Here is a 27,752-nt window from a genome sequence, read left to right on the forward strand (position 1 = left end):
CCATCTCTGTCAGCTTGTCCCTAAGGAGCAGAGGTTGGATGGTGTTGAAGGCGCTAGAGAAGTCTAGAAACATAATTCTTACAGCACCACTGCCTCTGTCCAAGTGGGAGAGGGATCGATGTAGCATATAGATGATGGCATCTTCCGCTCCCACCTTCTCCTGGTATGCGAACTGCAGAGGGTCGAGGGCGTGTTGGACCTGTGGCCTCAGGTGGTGAAGCAGCAGCCGCTCCATGGTCTTCATCACATGTGATGTTAGAGCGACAGGCCGGAAGTCATTCAGCTCACCAGGATGTGATACCTTTGGGACTGGGGTGATGCAAGATGTTTTCCAAAGCCTCGGGACTTTCCCCTGTTCCAGGCTCAGGTTGAAGATGCGCTGTAGAGGACCCCCCAGCTCTGATGCACAGACCTTCAGCAGTCGTGGCGATACTCCATCTGGACCTGCTGCTTTGCTGGCACGAAGTTTCCTCAGCTCTCTGCTCACTTGCGCTGCTGTAATTGTGGGTGTGGATGTCTCTCCTATGTTGGTATCAGCAGAAGGATGTGTAGAGAGTGCAGTAATCCGAGGTGAGAGTGGGTTAGGGTGGTCAAACCTGTTAAAGAAGATGTTCATTTCGTTTGCTCTCTTCACGTCTCTCTCGATGGTGGCACCCTGCTTCGAGCTGCAGCCAGTGATGATCTTCATCCCATCCCACACTTCCTTCATGCTGTTGTTCTGCAACTTCTGCTCCAGCTTTCTCCTGTACTGCTCCTTCGCCGCCCTGAGCTGGACTCGGAGTTCCTTCTGCACGCGCTTGAGCTCATGCTGATCACCGTCTTTAAAGGCCCTTTTCTTCTGGTTCAAAAGGCCCTTGATGTCACTTGTAATCCATGGCTTGTTGTTAGCATAGCAGCGTACTGTTCTTACTGGAACTAAAGTGTCCATACAGAAGTTGATGTAGTCAGTAATGCAGTCAACAACCTCCTCAATGTTCTCACTATGTGATCCCTGCAGGATATCCCAGTCTGTAGTTCCAAAACATTCTCTCAGAGTATTCTCAGCCTCCGGGGTCCACTTCCTGAATGATCGTTTGGTTACAGGTAGGACTCTCACTTTTGGTTTGTAGTGAGGCTGAAGCAGAACCAGGTTATGATCTCCTTTCCCAAGCGCAGGCAGCGGGGTGGCACTGTATGCGTCTTTAACGTTTGCATACAGTAAATCAATAGTCTTATTTCCCCGGGTGTTACAGTCCACATACTAGGAGAATGCAGGTAATGTTTTGTCCAGCGTCACATGGTTAAAGTCTCCAGCGATTAGCACAAGTGCCTCGGGGTGCTGCGTTTGTAACTTAGCAACAGCAGAATGGATGATGTCACTCGCTATCTCCACATCCGCCCAAGGAGGTATGTACACGATGACAACAATGACGTGTCCAAACTCTCTGGGCAAGTAATAGGGACGCAGACTTATGGCCAACAGTTCGATGTCCCTGCAGCAAGTGGAGATTTTGACTTTAACATGTCCAGAGTTACACCACCGTGTATTAACATAGAGAGCGAGTCCTCCTCCTTTGTGCTTCCCACAGGTACTTGCGTCTCTGTCCGCTCTAACGGTGCTAAACCCTGGTAGCTCCACATTAGCATCTGGGATGGTGTTAGTTAGCCACGTTTCGCAGAAACACAACAAACTGCATTCTCTGTAAGTTCTGACATTTTTCACCAGCGCAGCCAGTTCGTCGATCTTATTTGAGATTGAGTTCACATTCCCCAGAATAACAGAAGGCACCGAAGGCTTAAAACGCTACTTTCTCGCAAGCTGCTTCATTTTAAGCTTAGTGCCGGCTCTGCTGCCACGATACCGCCTTCTTACCTCGTCGGGTAAATATGGAACCACACCGGCACTGGCATTTGTTCTCAGCGCCCGAAGTTGAGTACTTGAATAGGCGAGTCTCGGCGTGTAAAAATCCATGCCCATGTTGTAAAAGTAAGTGTGTCCAGGGAACGAATCCACATAAAATAAAGTGGTAGGAGTGATCAATAAATAAAAATAGAAAAATAAAAGTAGAAAAATACACATATATATACAGTCATACACGGAGCTGCTGAAAAGGCTGCCACTCTCGGCGGCGCCGGATGTCAATTACAGTATCCATCCATCCATCCATCCATCCATCCATCCGTCCTGTGTTAAGTTATCGTTTGTACCCCATGTTCACAATGTTTTCAAGTTAGTTTGGCTGGTAACTCTAAACTGAACTGGTACAGAAGAATTCCATGTGATGCTGGGATTGGCTCCGGCTTACCCCCGTGACCCTGTGTTCGGATTCAGCGGGTTAGAAAATGGATGGATGGATGGAATTGCATCCCATTCAGTGTTACTTCATGCTTTGTTTGTTATATTTTCACAATAAACTTCACCTTTCTACAACACCGTGGTGGAATAAGCAGTTTCTAAGTGTCATAATTTGCCAGGTGAAACCTTTCACACATACTGTATATTCAAATAAATGAATACATGAAAAGGTTTGGTCAGTGGATATGCTTGGTCTAGTACGTTCGTGTGCATGGTTGTGGCGACACCGAGGCAGTTCCAGCCTTGTGTCTTATGCTGCCAGTTCAGGCTATGGCTGCCATTTGAGTGCCCACACTGCCTGTCTACCTCTGACTCCAGTTCCTGGTTTTAAAGACCCCCTTACTTTACTCGGCTTTAGCAAAGCCATATGAAAGTCACCAAGGTTATCATCCCTCAAATAAAAGGTCTTAGTGAATTTTGTGTCCATCCATTTTCAAAGCTGCTTATCCTGCTTAATTTTCTGCATCTATTTTCCTGGATTAAATGGAATCAAAATCCATCTTTAGCAAAACAATGCGGATGTTTTTGTTTAACATACAAATGACTGGACCTCCTTCCTATTGATGTTCAAAGCTGCTTAACTCAGTTCATTTTGTGAATGTTTTCTTATTTCCCTTACCTGTAGCTATAACTGAAATGTCTGTGTGTATTTAGTCCAAAATGTGTATATTTTTGTGCTGTTGCATCACATTACCTGACTGGTTTTTGTTTCATTTGACCAGTATTTCTTGATTCTCTTTCCCTCAGCCATTCCTTTGTTTGAGAGATGAAGGCAAATTCTTTTTATAGGTCATCACAATAAATTAGGTGTACCTCATTAGACTTTTCATATTAAACAAATGCCACTACATACTGAAACCCAATGAACCCCTTGACACTGTGTCACCAAAAGTGACTTGGACGACCCCCTGCTGCTGTTGCTGCAGGGTGCAAGACCTCTGACGTGAGCTCACTTGCCTAATGAATGCATGGCATTTGTGTAATGTAAATGATTTGCAGGGTTAGGCTTTGTCTCAGGTCTCATGTGTACCCCCTCCCCCACCAACCCATTTAGTGCTTCAGCATTCTTTATTTTGGGAATTAAAAGTGCATTTTTGAACAAACAATCCTCTCTTCCTGTGTTTGTAATTAACTGTCTTTTTTTCTATTTTTTCAGCTGTTATGACTTGAAACAGTCACTCAGGCCTCTCACGGACGTGTTACAAGTGCTGATGGGAACTGCTGCTCCAATATGAATGTGCATGATGTTGGAGGGAGACGACGCTTTGAGGACTCGGAATTTACCCTGCGAATCTATCCGGGGAGCATTGCAGAAGGGACGATCTACTGCCCAGTTTCGGCACGTAAGATTACCACGGCTGCAGAGGTCATAGACTTTCTCATCAATAAGCTCCAGTTGGACAAAACAAAATGTTACGTTCTTGCAGAGGTCAAGGAATTTGGTGGGGAGGAGTGGATACTCAATCCTACGGACTGTCCAGTGCAACGTATGATGCTCTGGCCCCGAATGGCATTAGAAAACCGTTTCAGCGGTGATGATTATCGTTTTTTGTTGCGAGAGAAGAACCTAGATGGCTCTATCCACTATGGAAATCTGCAGATGTGGCTGCGGGTCACAGAGGAACGCCGGCGGATGGTGGAGAGGGGTTTTCTGCCTCAGCCACAGCAAAAAGATTATGATGATCTCTGTAATTTGCCCGACCTCAATGAAAAGACCCTTTTGGACAATTTAAGGAGCCGATTTAAGCAGGAAAAAATCTATACCTATGTGGGAAGCATTCTCATAGTAATTAACCCCTTTAAATTCTTGCCAATCTATAATCCAAAATATGTCAAGATGTATGACAACCATCATCTGGGGAAGCTGGAGCCTCACATATATGCTGTCGCTGATGTAGCATACCATGCCATGCTTCAGCGACGAAAAAAACCAGTGCATTGTCATATCGGGGGAAAGCGGATCTGGGAAGACTCAGAGTACAAACTTTCTTATCCACCATCTCACAGCTTTAAGCCAGAAGGGATTTGCCAGTGGTGTAGAGCAGATCATTCTTGGTGCAGGACCTGTCTTGGAGGTAAGTCGTTGGTTGTCTTAATTTATGAGCCTTCTCCATGACTCACATTAATGTAACTCCTTTCTTGTTCATTTGAATGCAGTTTGTATTGGTTTTGAACTTTCTGTAGAGGAATCAGTTTAAATTATGTAGAGGATTTCCAGTGTAGCATAAACCGAGCATTTGACTTACTTAGTAATCAATTCGTCCATCTATCCATCCATTTTGTAAACCACTTATCCACTTCAGGGCCATGGGGACTCATTTCCTATTCTGTCAGTAGTGGCTATAAGCCAGGAGATAATCCCTCATGGTGTGCTGGCCCATTGCACAACAGTCACTTATACTTGGCCAAATTACAGTTAACTTGTACAACTTTTGAAAGTAAGTGGGGAAGACCCATACAAACATGGGGGAACTGTCGCACTTCTTACAGGCCTGGAAATTTACAGAAGTAGCATAGTAATAATCTCATACATTCTCAATCCGATCTAAATTAGTGGTGGTCTGGAGCTTCTCTCTTCAGTAAAGGGGACAGAAGGCAGAAACCAACACAAGACAGGACAACGGTCAATTGCAGGGCTCACTCACATGTATATACTCACACTGGGCTCATTTTAGACTTATGAATTAGCCTAACACACGCATCTTAGAGGGTGTGTAAGAAAAACAGAGTATATGTGAGGAAATATCCCACATCCCCACGTAGACACAGATTGAAAGTGTGTATTGTACACAGATGGTAACAATGCTCAAAATTCAAATCCAAGTTTATGGACTTTTGAGTTAACAGCACTATCTACTGTGCTTCACTTCACCAATTTAATGGAGGTAAAATAAAAACACAATGCATCGTATGAAATATCTTGGCATACACACATGCATATTTTTCTGTTTTTGTGTCAAGTGTTGCTTTTTTCTAAAGGTTTCATATGAGAAACATTTGCAGAAAGGAAATGATTACACACAGGGAACCCTGAAAGAGGTTGTGTTTGATGTAGGCAGTGATGATTGGCAAAGTTCAAGTATGGTAAAGAATATTTGCAGGTTTTCCTTTTACTTGGTAACCTGGCCTGAGTTCTGAAGGATCCCTTCAAAATAATTGTTTGTGTCCAGTTCTTGTAAGTGTTATGGTTGCATTGCATTGCATGGTATACAATGTATACAGCATTGAAGCAGACAAAATAGTAAACATTATGCAGTTAAACTGGAGCATTTCTCTAGTTCATTTCTCTTAATTCTTATATAAGTTAGGTTGTTTTTTTTTAAAAAAAAAGTACTATCAATATATCAATAACAAAGACTTGTGTACCATGCAATTAAAGTGTTTAAATGAATACCACCACAAATATTTTTTTTATTTTACTTATTCCATGTGGCTTGTAGTAATGGCTAAGAAAAAAAATAAAATTTGATGGTTTCATGGAGAATTGAAATTCTGATAGAATAAGGGTATATAAAGAACAATGCTGTGCCACAGCAAACAATTAAAGACAGCACTGTTAAGCCAATCAGTGAGAGGGAGAGGTGGTCTTCAATTGCAAAGCTCAATCCCATGTGAATATGTGCACTGCTGTCAATCAATTTAAAAAATAAGATGAATGCATTTAGCATGTTGTGCTATACACAGATGCTCTGGTTGTGAGTCAACTACAATTACTACAAATGTAATGAATGGAATGTGGATCTACTCATTTGTGTCAGAGTATGTGCCATGTTTTTCTATGTTTAACAATATGTGTGCTTGGAATGCTGTGAGCAAACGACTCGGTGACTTGATGTGTGGACTAATTTATGGATGTTCTTATATTGTTTGCTGTGGTCCAGTGTTGGTCAACAGGAATGCCTATTCTATCAGAAACTTTATCTCCATTCTGGATAAAAACATGAGATTAAAAACTTTGTTGGACATCACTATCAACTACAAGGGATAAGTAATATATTAAAAGAAAATACAATTTTTGGATGGAGTATTCCTTTCAGGCCAAACTACAACAAATGACGAGTAAATAAAATTTGTTGAAAATGTGGACAAACTAAACCTCTGCTGTATAAAGTACCATGTCTTGTAAAACATCTTCTGCCTTCTGAGCATTTATATTTATCAGCTGACCAATTGACTTCTGTAGACTTTGGTTGTGTCATTTTTTGATCCATCTGGTAATCGCTCAAGGCCTTGAGTCAGGTTTAAGTAGCTTTGATGATGTGCACTCTTCAGTCTCCCTAGATTTATAAAAGCAGGGGTCACTGGTCCTAAGAAGGAATTGCTGCCCAGGTGCTGAGGACCCTGTGAAGAAGAAATAGATTTCTAGAGCCTGGTTTATATGATAGCAATGTGGTAGGTAATGGCACATGAACAGCTGTGCCAAACCATACACAAAAATAAATCTTCAGTCTTATTTTAAATGTTAAGGCCAATGCGATGTCCCTGGTGTGCTGGTTAAGTCATTCCAGAATTTCAGGCTTCTTTCCTAATGGTTCTGCTGCTTATGGTAATTGTTAATTATCCTGGTAGTTACACAATGTGATGGCTTGTCTAACTGCAGAGTCCACACTGATGGATAGATAGATGGATGGTATTTTATTTGCCCGAAGGGTGAAATTTCACTTTTTACAGCAGCCCAAGAAATATTATAACAATATTGACATATGTATAGAGGCGCCCAAGTAGCGTTTCTTGACACACTTCTTCTGATTCTTTGTCTGAAAGTACTCAGAAAGAGGGTGTGCAGCATTGTTCATAATGGCACTCAGTTTTATCTATATTGTCTCCTCCATCACTACCTCCAGGGGCTCCAGAGTCCATCTCATAACAAACAGAGCCTACTTTCTTAATTATGTTGTTGCTTTCTTCTTTCGGCTTCTTATAAAGTGATGTTAGCAGCCCAGCACACCACAGCGTAGAAAATTGCATTGGTCATCAGTGAGTTATAGAAGATGTTAAAGATGTCACTCCTCACATTAAAGGAGCACAGTATCTTAAGAAAAAGAGCCTGCTTTGTCCTTCTTATGTAACTATACGACCAGTCCAGCCTCTCATTGATTTGGACCTCCACATACTTGTAGAAATGCACACCACCAAATCACCCCATGAATAGTGACCAGGTATCTTCGTTGTGGTGAAAGTCAATAACCAGCTTATTGATTTTGCTGTTGCTAAATTGCAGATGATTCTTTGTGCACCAAGAAACAAAGTGGTTAAGCTCAGGTGTTGAGGTTATGCGACTGAACCAGTATCAGTCTAAAGTCAGAGTGATGTGATTGTAACTGATCCATTTTTGATCCATTTTGATGAGGTGAGCTGTTTGAAAGTAGCACTTTACATTTCTCTTCAGTCTAAAGCAGAATAAATTACTTAATAGGGAAAAGAAACCTTCAACAATGGGTTACTTTGAGAATAATAGAAGAAAAAACAAAGGCCAAGAAGCACCAGAGTTGCACTACTGATAACATTTAAATAACTAACAGGCGCAATTGTTTAAAAATGTTTCTTTACACTTTTACATGGTAGTTGTCAGCATTGGTGAGGTAGCTGGCACTGTTGAATGTTTCTCTCTTTAAAAAGCAGAGCCCAAAGGTTCACAAAGATAATAAAGAATTTAGTTGTTTGAGATTATGTAAAGAATTTTGTAGAGAAAGCCCTTCAGTGTCCACCGCGGAGGGGAACTTGACCAGTTGTGTAGTGCAGAGGGGGGTGGTCTACAGGCTTCTGCTTCTGTTGGGATATCTTGTCTGGGATCTGGGGCTGCATCCAATGTGAGGTGCATTGAACTTTAGGTTTATGTCCACACAACTACATTTTTTTTCAAATGCATAAATTGCCCTACCCTAATGCACACTACCCTAGTGTTTTTAACCCCTGAAAATGGAGACTTTTGAAAACATGTATTTATGAAAACACCAGCTTGGCATTTTTAGTGTGGGTGGGTGAAAACAATTTTGAAAATGCAGACTCTAACTGTGCTCTGATTTGTTCTTGCTTATTATACAGCCCTTCCCTGATTGGATACTGCATATTACAATCTCTCATTTCCTGAATAATAATAATTTTTTACATTTATATAGCGCTTATCTCACTACTTAAAGTGCTTTAGTGAGTGGGGAGCCACTTCAACCACCTCTAATGTGTAGCATCCATCTGGATGTTACGATGGCAGCCATTTTTGCATCAGTACACTCACCACACATTAGTAGTTAGGTGGTGAATGGGTGAGAGACACCTGCTGTCTTTCAAATTGTGATGTGCTACAGAAGTCAAACAACCACTATGAGTAAGAAAGTTAAGCAGAAGTTAATGGATTTTTTTTTTCAAAAGAAGAGTTCTAACCTTATTGAACCAAGCCATTTGCTTGCTTCACCACACTCTGCATCAAGTCTGATTGTGTGCTATCACTTGCTGATCTCCCTGTCATGAGGAGGTATTAGGGGAAAAAAAAAAGGAAATATTTATGGGTGGGCTTTACTTCCTGTATGAATTGGTAATCAGTGTAGAAAATGTCTCTTGTTTCTGTTTGGTACATTAGCATTAGAGAGCCATGCCCTTTCGTAGAAATATTGTGCACTTTTGCAAGGGTATGAAGACTGCAGGGAGAGCCTCTGGGTGTTAGATAGCTTCTTCATTCAGGGTGCTTCATGATTGTAACTTAAATGTGGCTTTTAACTTTGTGTAACACAATATTATCTTGAAAACAAAAATAGCATAAATGGTTTTGTCCATTGTTACACATAAAAAAATATATATATAAAAAAAAATAAAATAAAATTTATATATATATTATATAATATAATATAATGAATATATATATATACTGTGTGTATATATATATATATATATATATATATGTGAATATATAATATAAAAAAATTATATATATTGCTTATGCATATACATGAGGGGCAGTCAAAAGGTTCCCGGAATTGTGATATAGCGGGAGAGTGAGAGATCAGATTACGCAGACATTGTTCTGGAGGGGAGTGCAATACGTAGACAACGGGTATGGATTGATTTCAGCGTGTAGTTTTGTTTTAATTACCGTTTGAGTTAGACATGTGCATAGTCATTCGGTGCAGTGTCGCAGTTCAAAACGTGCCAATATCAAGTTCTGAAGCTGATTTCCCTAATTTGCACACAATATATACCTTTCATTATTTAAGGATTCTTGAACATGCAACATGGCACCAGATCTTATACACTTGCTTTCTGTTCTTCATTACCAATGAATGAGCTGGAAACCAAAAGTCACCTAGCAAGTAATAAAATCAGTACTATTCTAAACTTATACATCTATTCTATTTTTTTCCATCCTTTTTTAGGTGCATTCACATATAAAGCAAAGCACCTATTGCAATAGCCCATGTCTTCCGTTCTGTATGTCTGTCCGCATGAAGCACTCGGCCCTCCTGGACCAATTTTGTTGAAATGTGGCACACTTGTTCTTCAAAGAAATATCTTGAGACTGTTCAATTTTCATTGAGACATCTTAATCAGGCTGCACTGTTTCAATGTTTTGAAATTTCAAAATCTCCCATCAAAAAGCATTGCTGATTTTCAAATTTATCAGTCTTAAAACTGAGAAAAGTTCTGTGTGAGTTCAGTAAGGCATTAGTTTACTGTTTCAATTTTACCTTGAGAGAGGTTGCTTGAACTTGTATATTTTATATATTTTACACTTTTACTTGTCTGACAGCAGCTCGGATGCCCAATGCAAGCCAGTCAGAAAAAGGGCAGACCAACGCACTTCTCCTGCTGCTTTAGTAAGTTAACTAATAGAGGACCAAAAAGTTACTTTTCTGGACATAAATCGAAGGACAAAGCAATTTTGTAAGCATATAAGTCTACTTTGATATTATGTACAGATTGTTATTAGAAAGAGCCGAAGTTGTCAACTTGCAGGTAAACCGTTTTTGAACTAATTAATAACATGGGAAGAGTGTTGTTGCCATAACTGGTATAAATATAAAGACGAGTTTAGTAATGGCAGAGGCTTCTGGTGCCCAGCCCTAGATATACGCAAACAATCTTCTTACCCTTCATGTACAAAATAGCCCCTGATCGATGGTAAAAATTTTGTTTAAGATAAAGGGCATAGATTTTACATACATGTACGAGTTGTGCAAAACCCAGCTCTTTAGGTTTTTATCCCTGTGTGACCCCACATGATAATCACGGAGGTGGGTATGACCCTGATCTCTGCAATTCCTCCAGATACTGCTGTAAATAGAACTGCATTTAATCTGTGGGCATAAGATTGGACCACGCTGGCCTCTTATAGTGAGGACGGAGCAGGATTATAGTTTGCTCAATGCTGATTACTTACTGGTAAAAGACTGAACATACCTTATGGTTTATCCATTCCTCAAGAGCTGTTTTTACTTCTCTGTATCTTCAGACTGGCATTGAAATCTTTAAGATTGCATGAGGCAGAAACTGGCTACTAATCCACATCTTATTCTTCAGCCTTGTTAAAATTACTGTCACCTTTCATATTCCCATTATACAATAAGCCAGTTCTTTCTTATTTATATAATTGTAATAATTTACTGTGTTTTAAATAACGTTAATAACTAGGTGGGGAACTTATTGCAGTTGCTTAACTTGTCTAAGTTTTTTTTTTTTTTTGTGGGATGCCATGAGATAAAGCTTGATCTGGTTAGTATTTGGTGCAAAAGAAGAAGACCTCATAAACTTGTAAGTTAGCGTTGAGTAAGTGCTAAAGTTGCAAGGCTTTTGGTGCATAATAGGAGATCAATATAACTGAAATGAAATCATTATTGCATTGGAATAACCTTCGACACAATTAGTGACCAGGCCGTGAAAGCTAAGTCACTGGAGCTGAGGTGCATCAGTAGTAACCATTAGGTCATTGTCCTGCCCTCATTTAGCAATTATAATGCACAAATTTAACTTGCAACACATTCTTGTAATGCTGTCATATACATTTTGTCCAAACTGAAGTGAAATTAAGATTTGGTTTGTCTTAACTTTTTCTTTTTTTGCGGCCCAAACGTGAAGGGCTTTTCTGCAGATGTTGCACAGGCCTGATCAGTAGGATGACGCTGAGCCCTGCAGACGTCTTGGAGCAGATCCAAGTATTTATTTAATTTTTTCCCCGCACATGCCTTGCTACTCCAAGCGTTCTTCCCAATGCACATGCCAGGAACATTAAATACTGTTCATCTAAGATTTATTGACAGCACGCTTTTTGTTATGTGTTTTGTGAAGCATATTCTTAATAATTCTATTGGTCCTATGTATTTACGTTAATGTGGAAAAGTTGTATGCCACCCAAGAATGCTAGTTATCAGGGAAGTAAATGTTTGAATTTGAAAACACTATATAGTATTAGAATAAACACAAATAAATAATGATACAGTATAAAATAACAAGAACTTGTGTGTTCCATCTTGTAAGATTCACTAGACCAACACAGGGTTCTTTCCAAAACCTCTCTGAGGCACCAGCTATTCCAATTCATTTATTAAAGTAAAGCAAAAGCTCACCTCATTCACTTGATTAAGTGCAAACCAGGCATGCTAGTTGTGTAGTTTAACAAAGAGATGGGTCCACTAGACGGTAACCACAAATACTGGGATTCCTCAAAGAGAGATCTGAAAATGGCTGAGCTTAATGGACTTTGACAAATATTAATTCACAAGTTTGTATCAACAATGCTACAGACAGCAAGTGATACTACATCAGACCACGCTTTCAAGATAAGGCGTACAAGGTACTACAATGAAATTTGAAGTAATTGGGAAAGCTGAAAGCATAACATATACTTGAAGACCCAAAAGCTGTCTGATACTGACAAAAGAACTTTGCAAATCCAGTAAGGTATCTCCTGAGCACCTGGTGGAGTCATCTATTTTCTCAGTACACTCTGCGACCATGTAAAATGGTCTAGTAGGGTATTTTGTAGCAAAGAAACAATTCTGGCAGAAAGGAAACAAGCAGAAGACTGTAGTACTTGAAAGACCATAAAGCATACTTGACAACTGGGGTAGAAAGTCGTATGGAGCAATGAGTTCAAATTCTGAAGTTTTGATTCACAAAGATCGTAGTATCCAGTATGTCAGAAGAATAGCAAACAGAAAGTATGTTAAAATGTGTCTGCAACCTTCTGTGAAGCAAGATGGCCATTTGGGCATAGTTTCCATTATGCAGTATAGGGGGATCTCTTCAGAATATAAGGTATGATGATATCTGAAAAAGATAGTTTTATTCATCACACTTCACTTTTGTGGAAAACAACTTGGCAAAAAGTTAATCTTTCTCCACAACAACTCCAACACTACCAACACAATGAAGACCTGCTTGGAGCAGTTAAGTCTACAATTGAAACATTGTCTCAGAAACCCCAACCTCAACATAACTGAAACTGTGTACACCAATGACATTTATTTCTGTACCACATTTTCATACAAACAATGTAGCTCAACTTTACAAGACCTAAAAGAGAATGTTACAAGAAAAAAAGCAATTAAGCTGAAGCAATAATACTAAAGAATAAGTAACAAAAAAAGGCAAGATCAGATAGTCAGGAGGATAGAAAAAACAAACTCTGGTTAGGCTGGAGAAAAACAAAATCTTCAGGGGATCCAAGACTAAAACACTGCCCAGTTCCCACTGGGTATTCAAACTAACATAAATGCTCTTAAATCGGTCCTCTTTATTTTCAGGCATCACGTGATAGTATTTGATGAAGTTGGTCTCATGGACATCTGAGGCCCTCAGGCGGCTGCATGGTGCAGAAGATAGTAAAGATTAGTAAAGACTGCGGATGCTTGAAGAATATAATTCTATGCCCATACAGTCTGTTAGGAGTACAACTAAAATGTATCTACAAAAAGGCCAGGTGAAATTATATAGGTAAAGTATTCCAGATTTTATGTTCATAATAGCAAAAGGACGCATCACCACTTATGTTAAGATTGGGCTCTTGGAAATTTAAACAGACCAGAATTAGAAGATCTAAGGTTACGACATGGAGTATAGGTAGACAGGCTTTCCTTGATATAGAACGGAGCAAGATTACTTAAGGCTTTATACACCATTAATAATATTGTTAAGTCAATTCTGAATGACATAGGTAACCAGTGTAAAGACACTAAAACTGGGAGATGTGCTTAGATTTTGTTTTTCTAGTTAATATTCCAGCTGCTACATTCTGCACTAATTGCAGTCGATTGATCTCTTTCTTAGGCTGTACTGTTAGGAGTTCATTACAGTAATCTAGTCTACTAAAAACAAAAGTGTGAACTAATTTTCAATGTCTTATAAAGTTATAAAAGGTCTAACTTTTGCTATATTCCATAAGTAAAAAAATGCAGACCTAAGGTATCAAGTTTATTCCAAATACCCTTACAATTTCCTTGTTTGCCAATCACTAAGATTTTTGTTTTTTTCTTATTTAGTTTGAGAAAGTTTCAAGTCATCCAATCAGAAATACTACTAAGACACAAGGTTAGAGGTACAAGAGGGTCATCAGGCGCTCTCGATAAATACAGCTGTGTATCATCTGCATAGCTTTGGTAGGATCACGTGGACATTGAAATGAACAAAAAGTAGCCATAAATCAAGAAAAGGTTATCTCAAATCCTCCATGATGATTGAAAGAATTTACCACAGAACTACTTAAAAAATAAATTCTATACCGGTGCACCAAAATGAATTGATGCACTTCTGCATTCTAAGTGAGGCCATGCAAAATGCTGACAGGTTTTAAAAACACAAGACAATTTTACTTTCTCTAGTACTGAAAGGGACTATTTGTTTGTCTTAATGTCAGTCAGTCAATCAGTCATTGTTCAACCCGCTATATCCTAACACAGGGTCACGAGGGTCTATTGGAGCCAATCCCAGCCAACACACCTTCACTTACATTATAAAATGCAAGAAGAGGTTAGTTATTTTTTTTTTTTTGAATAATAATGATAATAATTTCATGTGTCAAACTAATATATGCCATGATTGTGAAGAAAAAACTTCAAGTAGAGAAATAAATTAGACAGTTCTGTAGAAACACTGCCTCTCTGTTTATCTATCTACTTGTTCAATTCAGTTTATTGCTGTTTACAACAGAGCACTCTGACATGTTCATTAGTAAAATGCAAATTTTACAAATAACTAGTCAAGTAATGAGTATAATACACAAAGACACGCATTTGTTTAAACACAGGAAAAGAAAATCGTTTGAAACTAATTAACATAAACTTAGCCCAGATCTATCTATCTATCTATCTATCTATCTATCTATCTATCTATCTATCTATCTATCTATCTATCTATCTATCTATCTATCTATCTATCTATCTATCTATCTATCTATCTATCTATCTATCTATCTATCTATCTATCTATCTATCTATCTATCTATCTATCTATCTATCGTCATATGAAAAAGCTTGGGAACCCCTCTTAATTCTTTGAATTTTTGTTTATCATTGGCTGAGCTTTCAAAGTAGCAACTTCCTTTTAATATATGACATGCCTTATGGAAACAGTAGTATTTCAGCAGTGACATTAAGTTTATTGGATTAACAGAAAATATGCAATATGCATCATAACAAAATTAGACAGGTGCATAAATTTGGGCTCCCCAACAGAGATATTAGATCAATATTTAGTTGAGCCTCCTTTTGCAAATATAACAGCCTCTAGACGTCTCTTATAGCCTTTGATGAGTGTCTGGATTCTGGATGGAGGTATTTTTGACCATTCTTCCATACAAAATCTCTCCAGTTCAGTTAAATTTGATGGCTGCCGAGCATGGACAGCCAGTTTCAAATCTTCCGAAGTCAGGGGACCGTGACGGCCATTCCAGAACATTGTGCCTTTGTAGATTTTTGAATTTTGTTTTGGGTCATTGTCTTGTTGGAATATCCAGCCCCTGCGTAACTTCAACTTTGTGATTGATGCTTCAACATTATCCTGAAGAATTTGTTGATATTGGGTTGAATTCATCCGACCCTCAACTTTAACAAGGGCCCCAGTCCCTGAACTAGCCACACAGCCCCACAGCATGATGGAACCTGCACCAAATTTGACAGTAGGTAGCAGCTGTTTTTCTTGGAATGCGGTGTTCTTCTTCTGCCATGCAAAGCGCTTTTTGTTATGACCAAATAACTCAATTTTTGTCTCATCAGTCCAAAGCACTTTGTTCCAAAATGAATTTGGCTTGTCTAAATGAGCATTTGCATACAACAAGCGACTGTTTGTGGTGTGAGTACAGGAAGGGCTTCTTTCTCATCACCTTGCCATACAGATGTTCTTTGTGCAAATTGCGCTGAATTGTAGAACGATGTACAGATACACCATGAAAGAAATGCCACTGTTGTCTTTTTTGTTGAAAGAAGAGTAAATTATTATACAGGCTGAGAAGAGTTTCCAAATTTTTTCATATGTCTGTCTATCTATCTATCTATCTATCTATCTATCTATCTATCTATCTATCTATCTATCTATCTATCTATCTGTCTGTCTGTCTGTCTGTCTGTCTGTCTGTCTGTCTGTCTGTCTGTCTGTCTGTGTCTCTCTATCTATCTATCTATCTATCTATCTATCTATCTATCTATCTATCTATCTATCTATCTATCTATCTATCTATCTATCATAGTTATATAGTCTTTCCACAATCAAACATTTACTGTCCAAATAACTACCCTTTTTTGTTTATGACAATATCAATAAGCTTTGCAAGTCCCTGGAAGCAAAGTCTTGAACCTTTATACTAAACTATGGTTGTCCCTTAACATATAATGTATGGTGCAAACATTAAAAGTTTAAAAATGAATAAATAAATAAAGGAGCACACTCTGATATCCATCCATTTTGTTCAGCCTCTTCAGGCTCATGGAGAGCTGATAGATAGAGATAGATAGATAGATACTTTATTAATCCCAAGGGGAAATTCACATACTCCAGCAGCAAAAAATATTAAATTAAAGAGTAATAAAAAATGCAGGTAAAAAAACGGACAATAACTTGAATAATGTTCAACGTTTACCCCCTCTGGTGGAATTGAAGAGTCGCATAGTTTGGGGGAGGAATGATCTTCTCAGTCTGTCAGTGGAGCAGGACAGTGACAGCAGTCTGTCGCTGAAACTGCTCCTCTGTCTGGAGATGACACTGTTTAATGGATGTAGTGGATTCTCCATAATTGATAGGAGCCTGCTGAGTGCCCGTTGCTCTGCTACGGATGTCAAACCGTCCAGCTCTATGCCAACAATAGAACCTGCCTTCCTCACCAGTTTGTCCAGGCGTGAGGCATCCTTCTTCTTAATGCTGCCTCCCCAGCACACCACTGCGTAGAAGAGGGCACTCGCCACAACCATCTGATAGAACATCTGCAGCATCTTACTGCAGATGTTGAAGGATGCCAGTCTTCTAAGGAAGTACAGGCGGCTCTGTCCTTTCTTGCACAGAGAATCAGTATTGGCAGTCCAGTCCAATTTATCGTCCAGCTGCACTCCCAGGTATTTATAGGTCTGCACCCTCTGCACACAGTCACCTCTGATGATCACGGGGTCCATGAGGGGCCTGGGTCTCCTAAAATCCACCACCAGTTCCTTGGTTTTGCTGGTGTTCAGTTGTAGGTGGTTTAAGTCACACCATTTAACAAAGTCCTTGATGAGGTTTCTATACTCCTCCTCCTGCCCACTCCTGATGCAGCCCACGATAGCAGTGTCGTCAGCAAACTTTTGCACGTGGCAGGACTCCGAGTTATATTGGAAGTCATGGTCAGTTATGTCCACATTGGGCACCTGTCTCATCTGGCACTTTACACATGCACAAACCAATCCAAGTCACCAGTCAAGTCTTACCAGGCTGCCTTAGACAACTAGATTAAATCATATTACACTAATGAATGTTTTGACTTTGTTTAATGTTTTGTACAGTAAGGATCTCATTTCAACTTTCAAATTTTATCTGTTTGGCAAACCAACAAACAAATAATCAAGCAAAAACAGCTTAACTCATTTTTGAGAAATTTGCCATTGGCCCAACCTAAAATATAAGCCTATATGGCATTTCAAAAATGTAATCAAGAAGAGGGGGGTTGTAATCATGGGTGATGCAACCCAAAACTGTGTATTATTCCAAAACTACCGAGTCTAAGTTCATTAATATGCATTCAAAATTTAATGTTGATACAAGTCAAAATCTATTCTTTATGGCCATTCAGAAGTTCCCTCTTTAAATAGGGTTGTAAAGGGGTAGGGTATAAAACCAAAATTCCACGTTATCACACCAGAATGAATCTAGCTGATGGTGATGAATCAGGCGTATTGTTAATTCGGTCCTGTTTCGGTGTGGAGTTGTTTTATGTCTAAATATCTTTCTCTGTGTGCCACGTATTTTGTAGGTGGTCTTTAAAGATACAGGGCCCCCTGCCCATCACCATCATAGGACTGCCCTTATCTCTCTGTGTGTTCCTTTTTTGTTGTTACGCTGGTTTGGACACGTTTACCTTTTTATTCACCAGTCATTTTCTTTAACCATCTTAAAGTTTGTATTTAAAATGACCAGACATTTTAAGCAGTCACAGGATTCTCTAGTAAATGCTTAAAACAGTGAGCTTTCCGTCCCTAGAAGTTGGAATCTGATGCAAATTCAAACTGGGCTTAACCCTATTTTCTTAAACTCTGCCTGAACCACTTTTTTGACCCACCCTTTTAAAATTCTTTTGTTTTCTAAATTGTCAGATGTTAACTTGGGTTGCAAAATTTGTTTAATACATAAAAGTCTGATTCATGAAGCATATGTTTGTATATTCAGGGGAGAAAAACAATTTTCTCATGGCATGTCATTTTTCTTTGTGCTCACTTCTGTACTGCTCAAACAAAATATCTACTGTGCTGGTCAAATGGTAGGAGGTTTCACTCCTTTGTAAGATTAGGCAGGGTGTATTTTTTGAAGGAGCTTTTAGGAATTGAAAGTTAGGTTGGCAATCAGCTGTGCAGGTTAAACACTAACCAAGTGGTCTGATATTGGGTTATTACTCCAGCTCTTCCAAGTCTAATTGTTTGTTCAGAGAGATTAGTTATCTGTCCATTACTGATTAATCTGATTGTTCAAGTGAGCTTCTGGCAGAACTTTAGGTGCAAGTATTTATGTTGACTGCATGCTTTTTAGGTGCTAGTGCAGAGTGGATTGGGGAGCTGAACTTGAAGCAGTGAGGCATGAAGGTTTAAGTCCAATGTCTGACCGTCATCCTTGCTTAGACTGCTGAACCAGTTAAAAAAGCCATGGAAATTTAAAATGCGAGAGACAGAATGTACTAAATGCCAGAGGAAAAACAACTTCAACAAGAGTTTAAACTTATGAATGACTATCCACCCAAAATATCCCAGTGCATTCTAGCATTGCACAATTAACAGGTGAAAACTAACATTGTGTAGTATGGAATGTACTGTATATATACATTTGATGGCAACTTATTACTTTAAGGTTTGTGAATCTAAGGCAAAATAAGTAAGATTCATTAGCAGCTAAAATTAACTTCTAATTAAGAATGTGTCTGATGGAAACCTGCAGCCACTGCAGCCCTCCAGGATCTGAAATGATTTAAAAGTAGCTGGAGCTGATGGCCTTAACCATGCCCCAAGAATAGTCCTTGTTGCCTGTGCGTCCTTGAGGCTCTTCTAGCCGTCCATTAAACAGTTTCATACACTAAGTTGAATTTATAGTTTTCTCTAATAGTGGTTGTAATGGTTCATGAGTTCTCACTGAACTGTTCAGTTCAAGCCTTCAGCAATTGAATCATGGTAGACTCGTAGCATTTATGAATTTGTTTGTGTTAAAATATTTAAATAAAATTAAATAAAACATCTATACACATCTTCACATTTATTTATGATGTACTTCTGCATACTACATGTAGATTTTTACTGTATATTCTTCACCGTGGAGATGATCTCACTTATTTTTTGCCATCCTTAAAACTGTAATTGTCTCTCCTGTTGTCTCCTGTCTGGATTTAGAAGATATGCTTCTAAAAATAAACCCTTCTGACACCACACGTCTTTATCCTCTCTTTTCAGTTATCCTTCTTTTCAGTCTCTGCTTTCTTTTTAGATAAACATCTCCTTTTAATATGAAGCACTCTTCCGACAGCTCTTAGTGCTTGCCCATCCCAATAGTAACTACTAGATAATCACAGTGTTACTGCTGTAATTCAGTCCTTCAGGTAACCTCATGTTGGGGTGCAGCTAAATAAATTTGTCACTGTTGTATATTTTGCCAGTTTATGGTCTGGAACATTTTTTTCTTGGGTAAGGCAGAGAAGAAGCAGAAAGTTAGTTGATCCATGTCAGTGGAGTGGAAATCGTTTTATTATTTGTAACTGCTGTGTTCTGGGTCCCTTCCCTTTGGATTTATGCAGAAAACAATATCTTTGTCTGCTTCCTTTAATAGGAGTTATGTCTGTTAAAAAACAAAAAGAACAAGAAAAGATTGCCCTTCTTTGGTTTTGCTATAAAATATCAGACTACTGTACTATTCTGCCAAAAGTATAATTTTTGGAGAAAAACTGAAGCATTTTTTTCGTAGAAAGAGGTTTCCATTTCCATAAGAAATTAACTTTTTGGGTTTTCGTACAACAAGAGACATAGATTTGTTCATTGGCAACGATACATTTAGTATCGATTGAAAACAATTTAGTGAAAAAAGTACATTTTAAATGCACATCATCTTTCTTCTTTTTTCTAAGCACAGGGTTTGATGCTATGGATTACCATGTTCCATTTAGTACCGTCCATTGTCCCTACTCATAAGACAGACAGACAGACAGACAGGCAGACAGACCTTTATTTGTCCTTAAGGGGAAATTTGACTTTTTACAGAAACTCTCTATATAAATAAATAGATAGATGTAAACACACACAAACCCACTATAGTCTGAACACACACCATGACTTAAAAGAGAGAAAACTTCTGACATGAAACCCACAGTCTCAGTGAGACTTTATACAGTCGTGTTGCTACTGATATAAATGAGCCCTGTAGTGTTTCTTTACATATTTCCGTTGAATGATTTGTTAGCTGAAAGTCCTCAGTGTTAGTGTGTTAGAAACATCACAGAGAACCCTACTGACTAGTCAACAATGATCACATCATGTATACATTTCGAAATACGCTTAATGTAAGAAGCCAACTCACACTCCATAGTTTGTAGGAGAGATGAACAAGGGCTCAAAGGGGAGGAAGGAAGAGAGACAGTGTTCGAAGTGAGAAGGAACTGTGCTTAGTATGTCTGAGGTGAATATGTGGAACAGGCCCCCCATTTGATGGAAGGGAATTAGACCTAACAGAGAGGACCAAGTGGGCCATAAGGTTTATCATTTTTAGTTTTTTTCTGTAAGGGATTGCATGTTCTCTCCGTGTCTCTGGGTTGTCTCCTCACAGGTACTCCAGTTACAGTATATCTCAAACAAATGCAGGTTAGGGGGTCTAGTGAATGATTCGGTGGTATGAGTGAGTGTACAAGTGCCCCCTAAAGGCACTGGTGTCTTGTTCAGGTTAGATTGTAGCCTGTTGTTGCTATAATGGGTTCCAACTCACCACAATGCTGAATTCAGGATGTTTTTATAAATGGTTGTAGGTTTTTTAAAACACCTCCTCCCTTTTATGTTTTTCTCTAAATAGTTGAAGTTATTACTTTTAAAAGTCGTTGTAGCAAGGATGTATCTTTTTTTAAAAGAGCTGGACGTGTCCATATACGTGCCTATGTCCATATACTGTATGCTTGTTTTTCCTTTTTTTAAATAATAAACAAATCAAAACTTAAGTTCCTATGTCTTGAACTGAATGAGTTGATTAGGTATCTGTTAAATGCTGGTGATATCATATTGGGTTCAGTAGAGTTTTACTGCCTCTGCAGTGTATTAGGAATGCATCATGACACATTCTTTATTCATGCCAACGTATTTAGTCACATGTTGGGTGTAGAGGCATGACAACAAGACAGTGCTAACAATAATAGGTGTAGGAAGAATGACACTTCACTATAAAAGGACCTGTGAGGACCAGTGGATCATGTGATAGACAAACACAGAACCCATTCCGTACAGACACGCTTTGTTGCTACCATCTTTGTTTGAACTGGTGGTGTCCTCCAGCATCCTGGACTATTATAAACTGGCATCAAGTAATCTTCAGTTTAAAGTCAACTTTTCACTTGGAGATGACCACCACAGGTGACTTGGTGTGGGATTCCATTACCTGCTGTCACTGTTTGTGTTTGCTACTTACTAGAGGAAGTAAAACTGTGTGACAGAACATGTGATCTTTTCACTTATTGTACTCCTTTTAGTATTAGGTCTGTCTGGTGCAACTTTTAAACTGACCACCCTGACCCTGAACAGAAGGGATTTTCATTTATGGTGCTGGAAGACCACAGTGGCTGCAGGTTTTCGTGCCAACCAATTTCCTAATTAGAAGACAGTCCTTGCTGATAACGAGACTCAGTATTTAACCATATGGTGTGTTAGTGCATTTATTAATCAAAAATAAATTTGCTTGTACAATTTCCTTTTCTGAGAACATCATACATATGTGCAATTGAGGGCAAGATATTTTTTAAAATTCACAAGTGAATGCTTAACTTTAGAACCCAATTTTGCATGGGCAAGTTCATGTATACCATGTTTGTGAAGTAGTAACTTTGACTTGAAAAATACCAAACTTGTCCCTTAGGGCTAACATTATTGGGGGGAGGGGGGGCCATAGGGGTACCAGGAGCTCTAGCTCCTTGGTCTAGCTGGAGGCCATCCCCTTGGTGCAGAGGTCATTCTGGGACTACCAGGAGTGACTCTGGAAGTGTTCTTAGGTTGAGGTTTAAATGGTCCTTCCAGCCAGAGGGCCATTGGACCAGTAATTAGTAGGAGAGATGAACAAGAGCTCAAAGGTTAGGAAGGAAGAGATACAGTGTTGGAATTGAGAAGGGATTGTGCTTAATATATATGAGTTGAATATGTGCTACAGCACCCCATTTGTAAGTACCTTACAGAGAGGACTAAGTGGGCCCATAAGGATTATTGTTTTCAATGTTGTTACTTTGAAGTCTCTTTTATTCTCCATCCTGTATTTTACTGTTCATGTATATTAAAATAAATGTTTAACCCACTTTGGGTCTACTTGAAGTCACTCTGGATTTGGGGACATCTTGAGAGCATCCCCTCAGTCTACCACAATTGACTCTGTGTATGTATATAAAATGGGATTAATTTTATCTGGCTTCTCTCTTTCTGAAAACATCACAGACTTGAGTGACCACATACAGTAGAAGAAGGCAGCTACAGCAGGAATTGTGCCATACGTGCTGCGTCACTGTGGTGTATGGCTTTGGATGGGTGTAGAGTAAATAGTACACATAATCAAGGTCTATTAAGGTGTGAAATTAAATTGAGGCCTTTGTACATTATCTAAATAAAGATAAGTGAATGTTGTTTTTATTTAAAATATTTTACTTTTTAAAATCCAGGAAATGTTTCTTGATGACCATGTGTGTTCAGTATATGCATGAAGCATGCCTGGCTTTTTTACAGTAATCCCTCGCTATATCGCGCTTAGCCTTTCGCGGCTTCACTCCATCGCGGATTTTATATGTAAGCATATTTAAATATATATCGCGGATTTTTCGCTGCTTCGCGGGTTTCTGCGGACAATGGGTCTTTTAATTTCTGGTACATGCTTCCTCAGTTGGTTTGCCCAGTTGATTTCATACAAGGGACGCTATTGGCAGATGGCTGAGAAGCTACCCAGCTTACTTTTCTCTTTCTCTTGCGCTGACTTTCTCTGATCCTGACGTAGGGGGATTGAGCAGGGGGGCTGTTCGCACACCTAGACGATACGGACGCTCGTCTAAAAATGCTGAAAGATTATCTTCACGTTGCTATCTTTTGTGCAGCTGCTTCCTGAAACGACATGCTGCACGGTGCTTCGCATACTTAAAAGCTCGAAGGGCACGTATTGATTTTTGCTTGCTTGTTTTTCTCTGTGTCTCTCTCTCTCTTTCTGTGCTCTTGACGGAGGGGGTGTGAGCTGCCGCCTTCAACAGCTTTGTGCCTCGGTGCTTCGCATACTTAAAAGCCAAACAGCCCTATTGATTTTCCTCTGCCTTTATGACAGTCTCTGCTCCTGACTCCTTTGAAGAGGAAGATATGTTTGCATTCTTTTAATTGTGAGACGGAACTGTCATCTCTGTCTTGTCATGAAGCACAGTTTAAACCTTTGAAAAAGAGACAAATGTTTGTTTGCAGTGTTTGAATAACGTTCCTGTCTCTCTACAACCTCCTGTGTTTCTGCGCAAATCTGTGACCCAAGCATGACAATATAAAAATAACCATATAAACATATGGTTTCTACTTCGCGGATTTTCTTATTTCGCGGGTGGCTCTGGAACGCAACCCCCGAGATGGAGGAGGGATTACTGTATAACAGAAATGAATCAGGCTGCAGTGAGTCAGTACAGTACACAGTGCACAGTGGACCCTACTTACACATATTTAAAGTAAAAATGATCAGAATGGGAACAGTATCAGTTGTCAGAAAATGGTTTTTATTTATTCTGGTAAAGTGGTCCCTAAATTATTATCATTTGTTTCTATCTTAAGTGGGTTTAACACAGATTTGTGCCATTGTGTGTTCATAAACTGATTTTGCTTTTATGTGCAACTTCAGTTTGTTCAAAGACTTGAAGATGAGAAATGCAGCTGACTCAAATTTCTGTTCCTTACTCTCAGTCTGAGGCCCTTGGAAAGCCTGCTGAATGAATATTTGTTTTCCGTTAGAGGCCTACAGGAGGAGGAGGAGGAGGTTATTGGATTTGTGTTCAGGGGAAAGTAGAGACCTCTCAGTGAACATTCTCTTGCTCAGCCTTGCCTTCTTTTTTCTTCAGTAAAGCTTGAGATTAATGGTAAACAAATTCTTGGTAGGCAATTATAATGTGTCTGAGTTGCAGGATTTTTTCCTATAATATATGGATGTTCTGGTTAAGCTTCTCCCTGGTGCATCACTCTTGCTGTTGTGTTACTAAAATCGTGATCACTGAGTCACTCATTCCATCTGTTTGTGTAAATCAGTGGGCATCGCGCTATGTGTGGATTCATTGTTCTGCTTCCGCCAAAGTCTTGCTCAATGCCCCACAAAATGTTTGCTTGAGAATTTGAAGATGCAAACCTGTAATTATTTCTGATCTGCTTTTAATGCCACTTCTTTAACGGCTCCTCCCTTCTGCAACTGTTTCCTTTAGCCTTATGCACTTCATTCCCCTGCACAGAGTTGAATATCAGTGATTTTCCCTGTTTTCATGTCAAGTGACATTATTGTCATACCATCCATAACACTGTATTGCATTATACAGTTGCATATAGTAACATAAACACAGAACAAGTCCAAAGCATTAAAGGACTATAATATATAAATAAAAAATAGGCACATGAATAGACAGTAATAATTTAAAATAGAGAAATAATATGAACAACTAATAATTAAAAAAAACAATAGTAGTAACAAGTGTAACAAATGTACTGCATATAAGTTAAGGCAACTTACATTGACTTTAGCAGGCTTTGATCTCGCTTCATTGCAGGGCTGATGACATTCCTTCCTTTACTGTTAAAGGGTAACGCTCAGTTTCTGGTGCCACAGTGTTCCCACCAACCAAGGTTATCTGTGCACTGGAACAACTCCTCATCATTTCACCATCATCATCATCATCATTTTCCCTCTGCTTATCCTAATGAGGGTTACAGTGTCAACATTCTGAACCAGGTTGACCAGACCAGACCAGGCCACTCTAGCATCAACAACAATATGGAATTCCCAGATGCCTTCAGAAAAGCTGAAAAATGTAATTATAGCATGTCATCGGTCAGGCTTTGGCTCCTTATACCTCTTCTTTGGAAGATGCCAAGAGATAATCTTTACTGCATATCCTAACCATCTGAGCTGGTGCGTATCAATCCTTAGAATCAGAATCTCCCAAGTACTGGAACAGGTGCGTAATATAAATAGAAATATCCAGAGCAGCTGTCCTCCTTTTTATGAAAATGTGATTATTACAATAAAGAAGGATGCTCCAATTAGGTTGTTTTTGACCAATTTCATGCTATTAGAATTAACCAATTCCAATTCCAATTCCACTTTTTTTTTTTTTTTTTTTTTTTTTATATAAACATTTTCTTATACTAAGCTCCTGACCAACCAGCTGCATAGAAGCCTTATGTTTTATATTAAAGTGTTAACCTTAGTATTTTTACAATTAAACTATAGACCACAGGTGTTAACTGTTCATTTTTTGATTAACACAATAAAATTCTATAGACTTATTGGTGAGTAACCATAAAAAAACTAACACAAATAAAATACTATTTTTTTTTTTTACTAACATTAAGTCAAGATATTAATCTGTAATGTGTATGTCATAAAAGAAATCAAAAATGTCAAAATTAGAAGCTGCAATTCTAATAAATTGTTCACAGACAAACAAGTTTACAAGTAAAATAGACAAATTTGGCTCTTAAGCTTTAGCAAGTTTGTTTCCTAAGTAGTGAGGTCAAATTCTTTTTTTCTTCAGTTTTCTTTTGTTTCTCTAAGGTGCTTCACAAACTCATTCAACATCATATTCATACAGTGTCAATTTTAGTTAAACAACAAAATGAAAAGGTTTGAACTCATTAATGCAGCTTCTTTTTTAATTTCTGCCAAAGATGTGTCTCTCTGTCAGAGGTGCTCCTTTTCTGCTGCTCCTGGTTCAGCTGGGCAACATATACATCTGTAGTTCCTCTCCATACACTGGACAATTCCTTAGATTCCCATTTCTAGATTTATTACTCCATTGTATTCCAGTATTTTCTCTCTTCTGTTATCTGCCTGGCTGCTTGCAGTTTATGGGACGTTCTAGTACCAAGTACCTCAAGTACTTCCTCAAATACTGTACTACTTTGTTTAAAGGAGCAGCAGGTACTGTTTTTTATTTGTGATCAGTCAGGTTGCCGGTCACTGATTGTTATTTTCAGTGACGTTGTGGTCAGTTGATGGGAGCGTCAATAACAATAATAATAAATAATAATAAATAATTCATTACATTTATATAGCGCTTTTCTCAGTACTCAAAGTGCTATCCACACATGGAGGAACCGGGAAGTGAACCCACAATCTTCCACAGTCTTCTTACTGCAAAGCAGCAGCACTACCACAGTAAACCATCATTTTCAACCTTCTGATATCTCTGGTTCTTCCCCTCCTCCTCCATCCCACCAGTAATAACCAGTGGAAGGAAGGAGCAAACCTTGGATAGAATGCCCAACAATGGCAAGGCTTTATGACTTTCTCTCTCCTTCTCTGATATACTGTAGCATTATTGCCATGCTCATAAGGTTTATGTTGCTATAAATAAACATTTTTCTATTTTCTGAACCAGCTTCTTCAAGTTCAGTGTAGTAGAAAGTTCAAACTATTCAGTAGCATCTTTCAAAAAGCATTAACTGGCCCTGGACAAAACATATATATTTTTCAAGGAACAGTCACACCCACCAGGCCAATTTGGAAATGTCACTTCACATGCACAACTTTGGGGTGCAGGAGAAACCTGGAGACCTGGAGAAGAGCTGTGTTTTCATGGGAAGAACATGCAAGCTACTCAGAGACAGTGACTGAGCCAGGATTTGAACCTCTCGAGCTGCCCTAACCACTGCATCACCACACCATAGGTAGACAGAAGCAATAAAAGATATCTGTAGCAGTATTGTCCCCACTCCACATGAGACAGTCTCCATAAATTTATTGTGATGATTAGTAAATCATTCCTGAGTTGTGTTATGCTTGTGGGTCTTAAAGTGCTTAGGACGCATAAGAGATTTTTTCAAGTGTGTTAATGCCAAGTCACAGCAGTAGCAACAGGTTGGCCACTAAGGTTTCCATTTCAGTTTGAGTCTTTTACCCATCACTGCACCTCTTGTGGAAATCTGAACAATAAGTGGGTGTGTGTTTTTCCAACTTTTAAAAGCTGATTCTACTAACAGTGAATAAAACCAGCATTAAATATGTGCTTCTACTTGGTTATTCAATTACTTTTGCTTTGGTGTTCTGTGGGCGCAGAATATTTATTTCTTTATAGGCAAGCATAATTGTCTGATGAACATCTGTTTTGAGATTCAGCATATGGCTATAGTAATGTGATTGGAAGAATTAGTTTTCACTGTTCAAAATTAATCTCACTACTGCTTTGCTTTTTTTTAATCCTCTGTGCATTGCAGGATTTTCTTCCAGCTAAGGGCCCAGCTTCTTACCATTCTTCCTATAGGAGGGTCACTCTCACAGTGCGTGTATTTTGGGTCTTTGTTATTTACTGTGTATGTAG

General features: G+C 38.9%; 1 protein-coding gene across 1 annotated transcript in view; it reads left to right on the forward strand.

The window, feature by feature from the left end:
* myo9aa (myosin IXAa) overlaps positions 1 to 27,752 on the forward strand; it is a 568,471-nt gene that overhangs the window by 213,175 nt on the left and 327,544 nt on the right. The window contains 2 exon segments of the mRNA XM_028823069.2: positions 3,492 to 4,259; positions 4,261 to 4,410. Coding sequence (XP_028678902.2) covers positions 3,567 to 4,259; positions 4,261 to 4,410 — 843 coding nt within the window. The 5' untranslated portion in view covers positions 3,492 to 3,566.

Source organism: Erpetoichthys calabaricus, chromosome 17 (assembly GCF_900747795.2).
Source record: "Erpetoichthys calabaricus chromosome 17, fErpCal1.3, whole genome shotgun sequence".
NCBI lineage: Eukaryota > Metazoa > Chordata > Cladistia > Polypteriformes > Polypteridae > Erpetoichthys > Erpetoichthys calabaricus.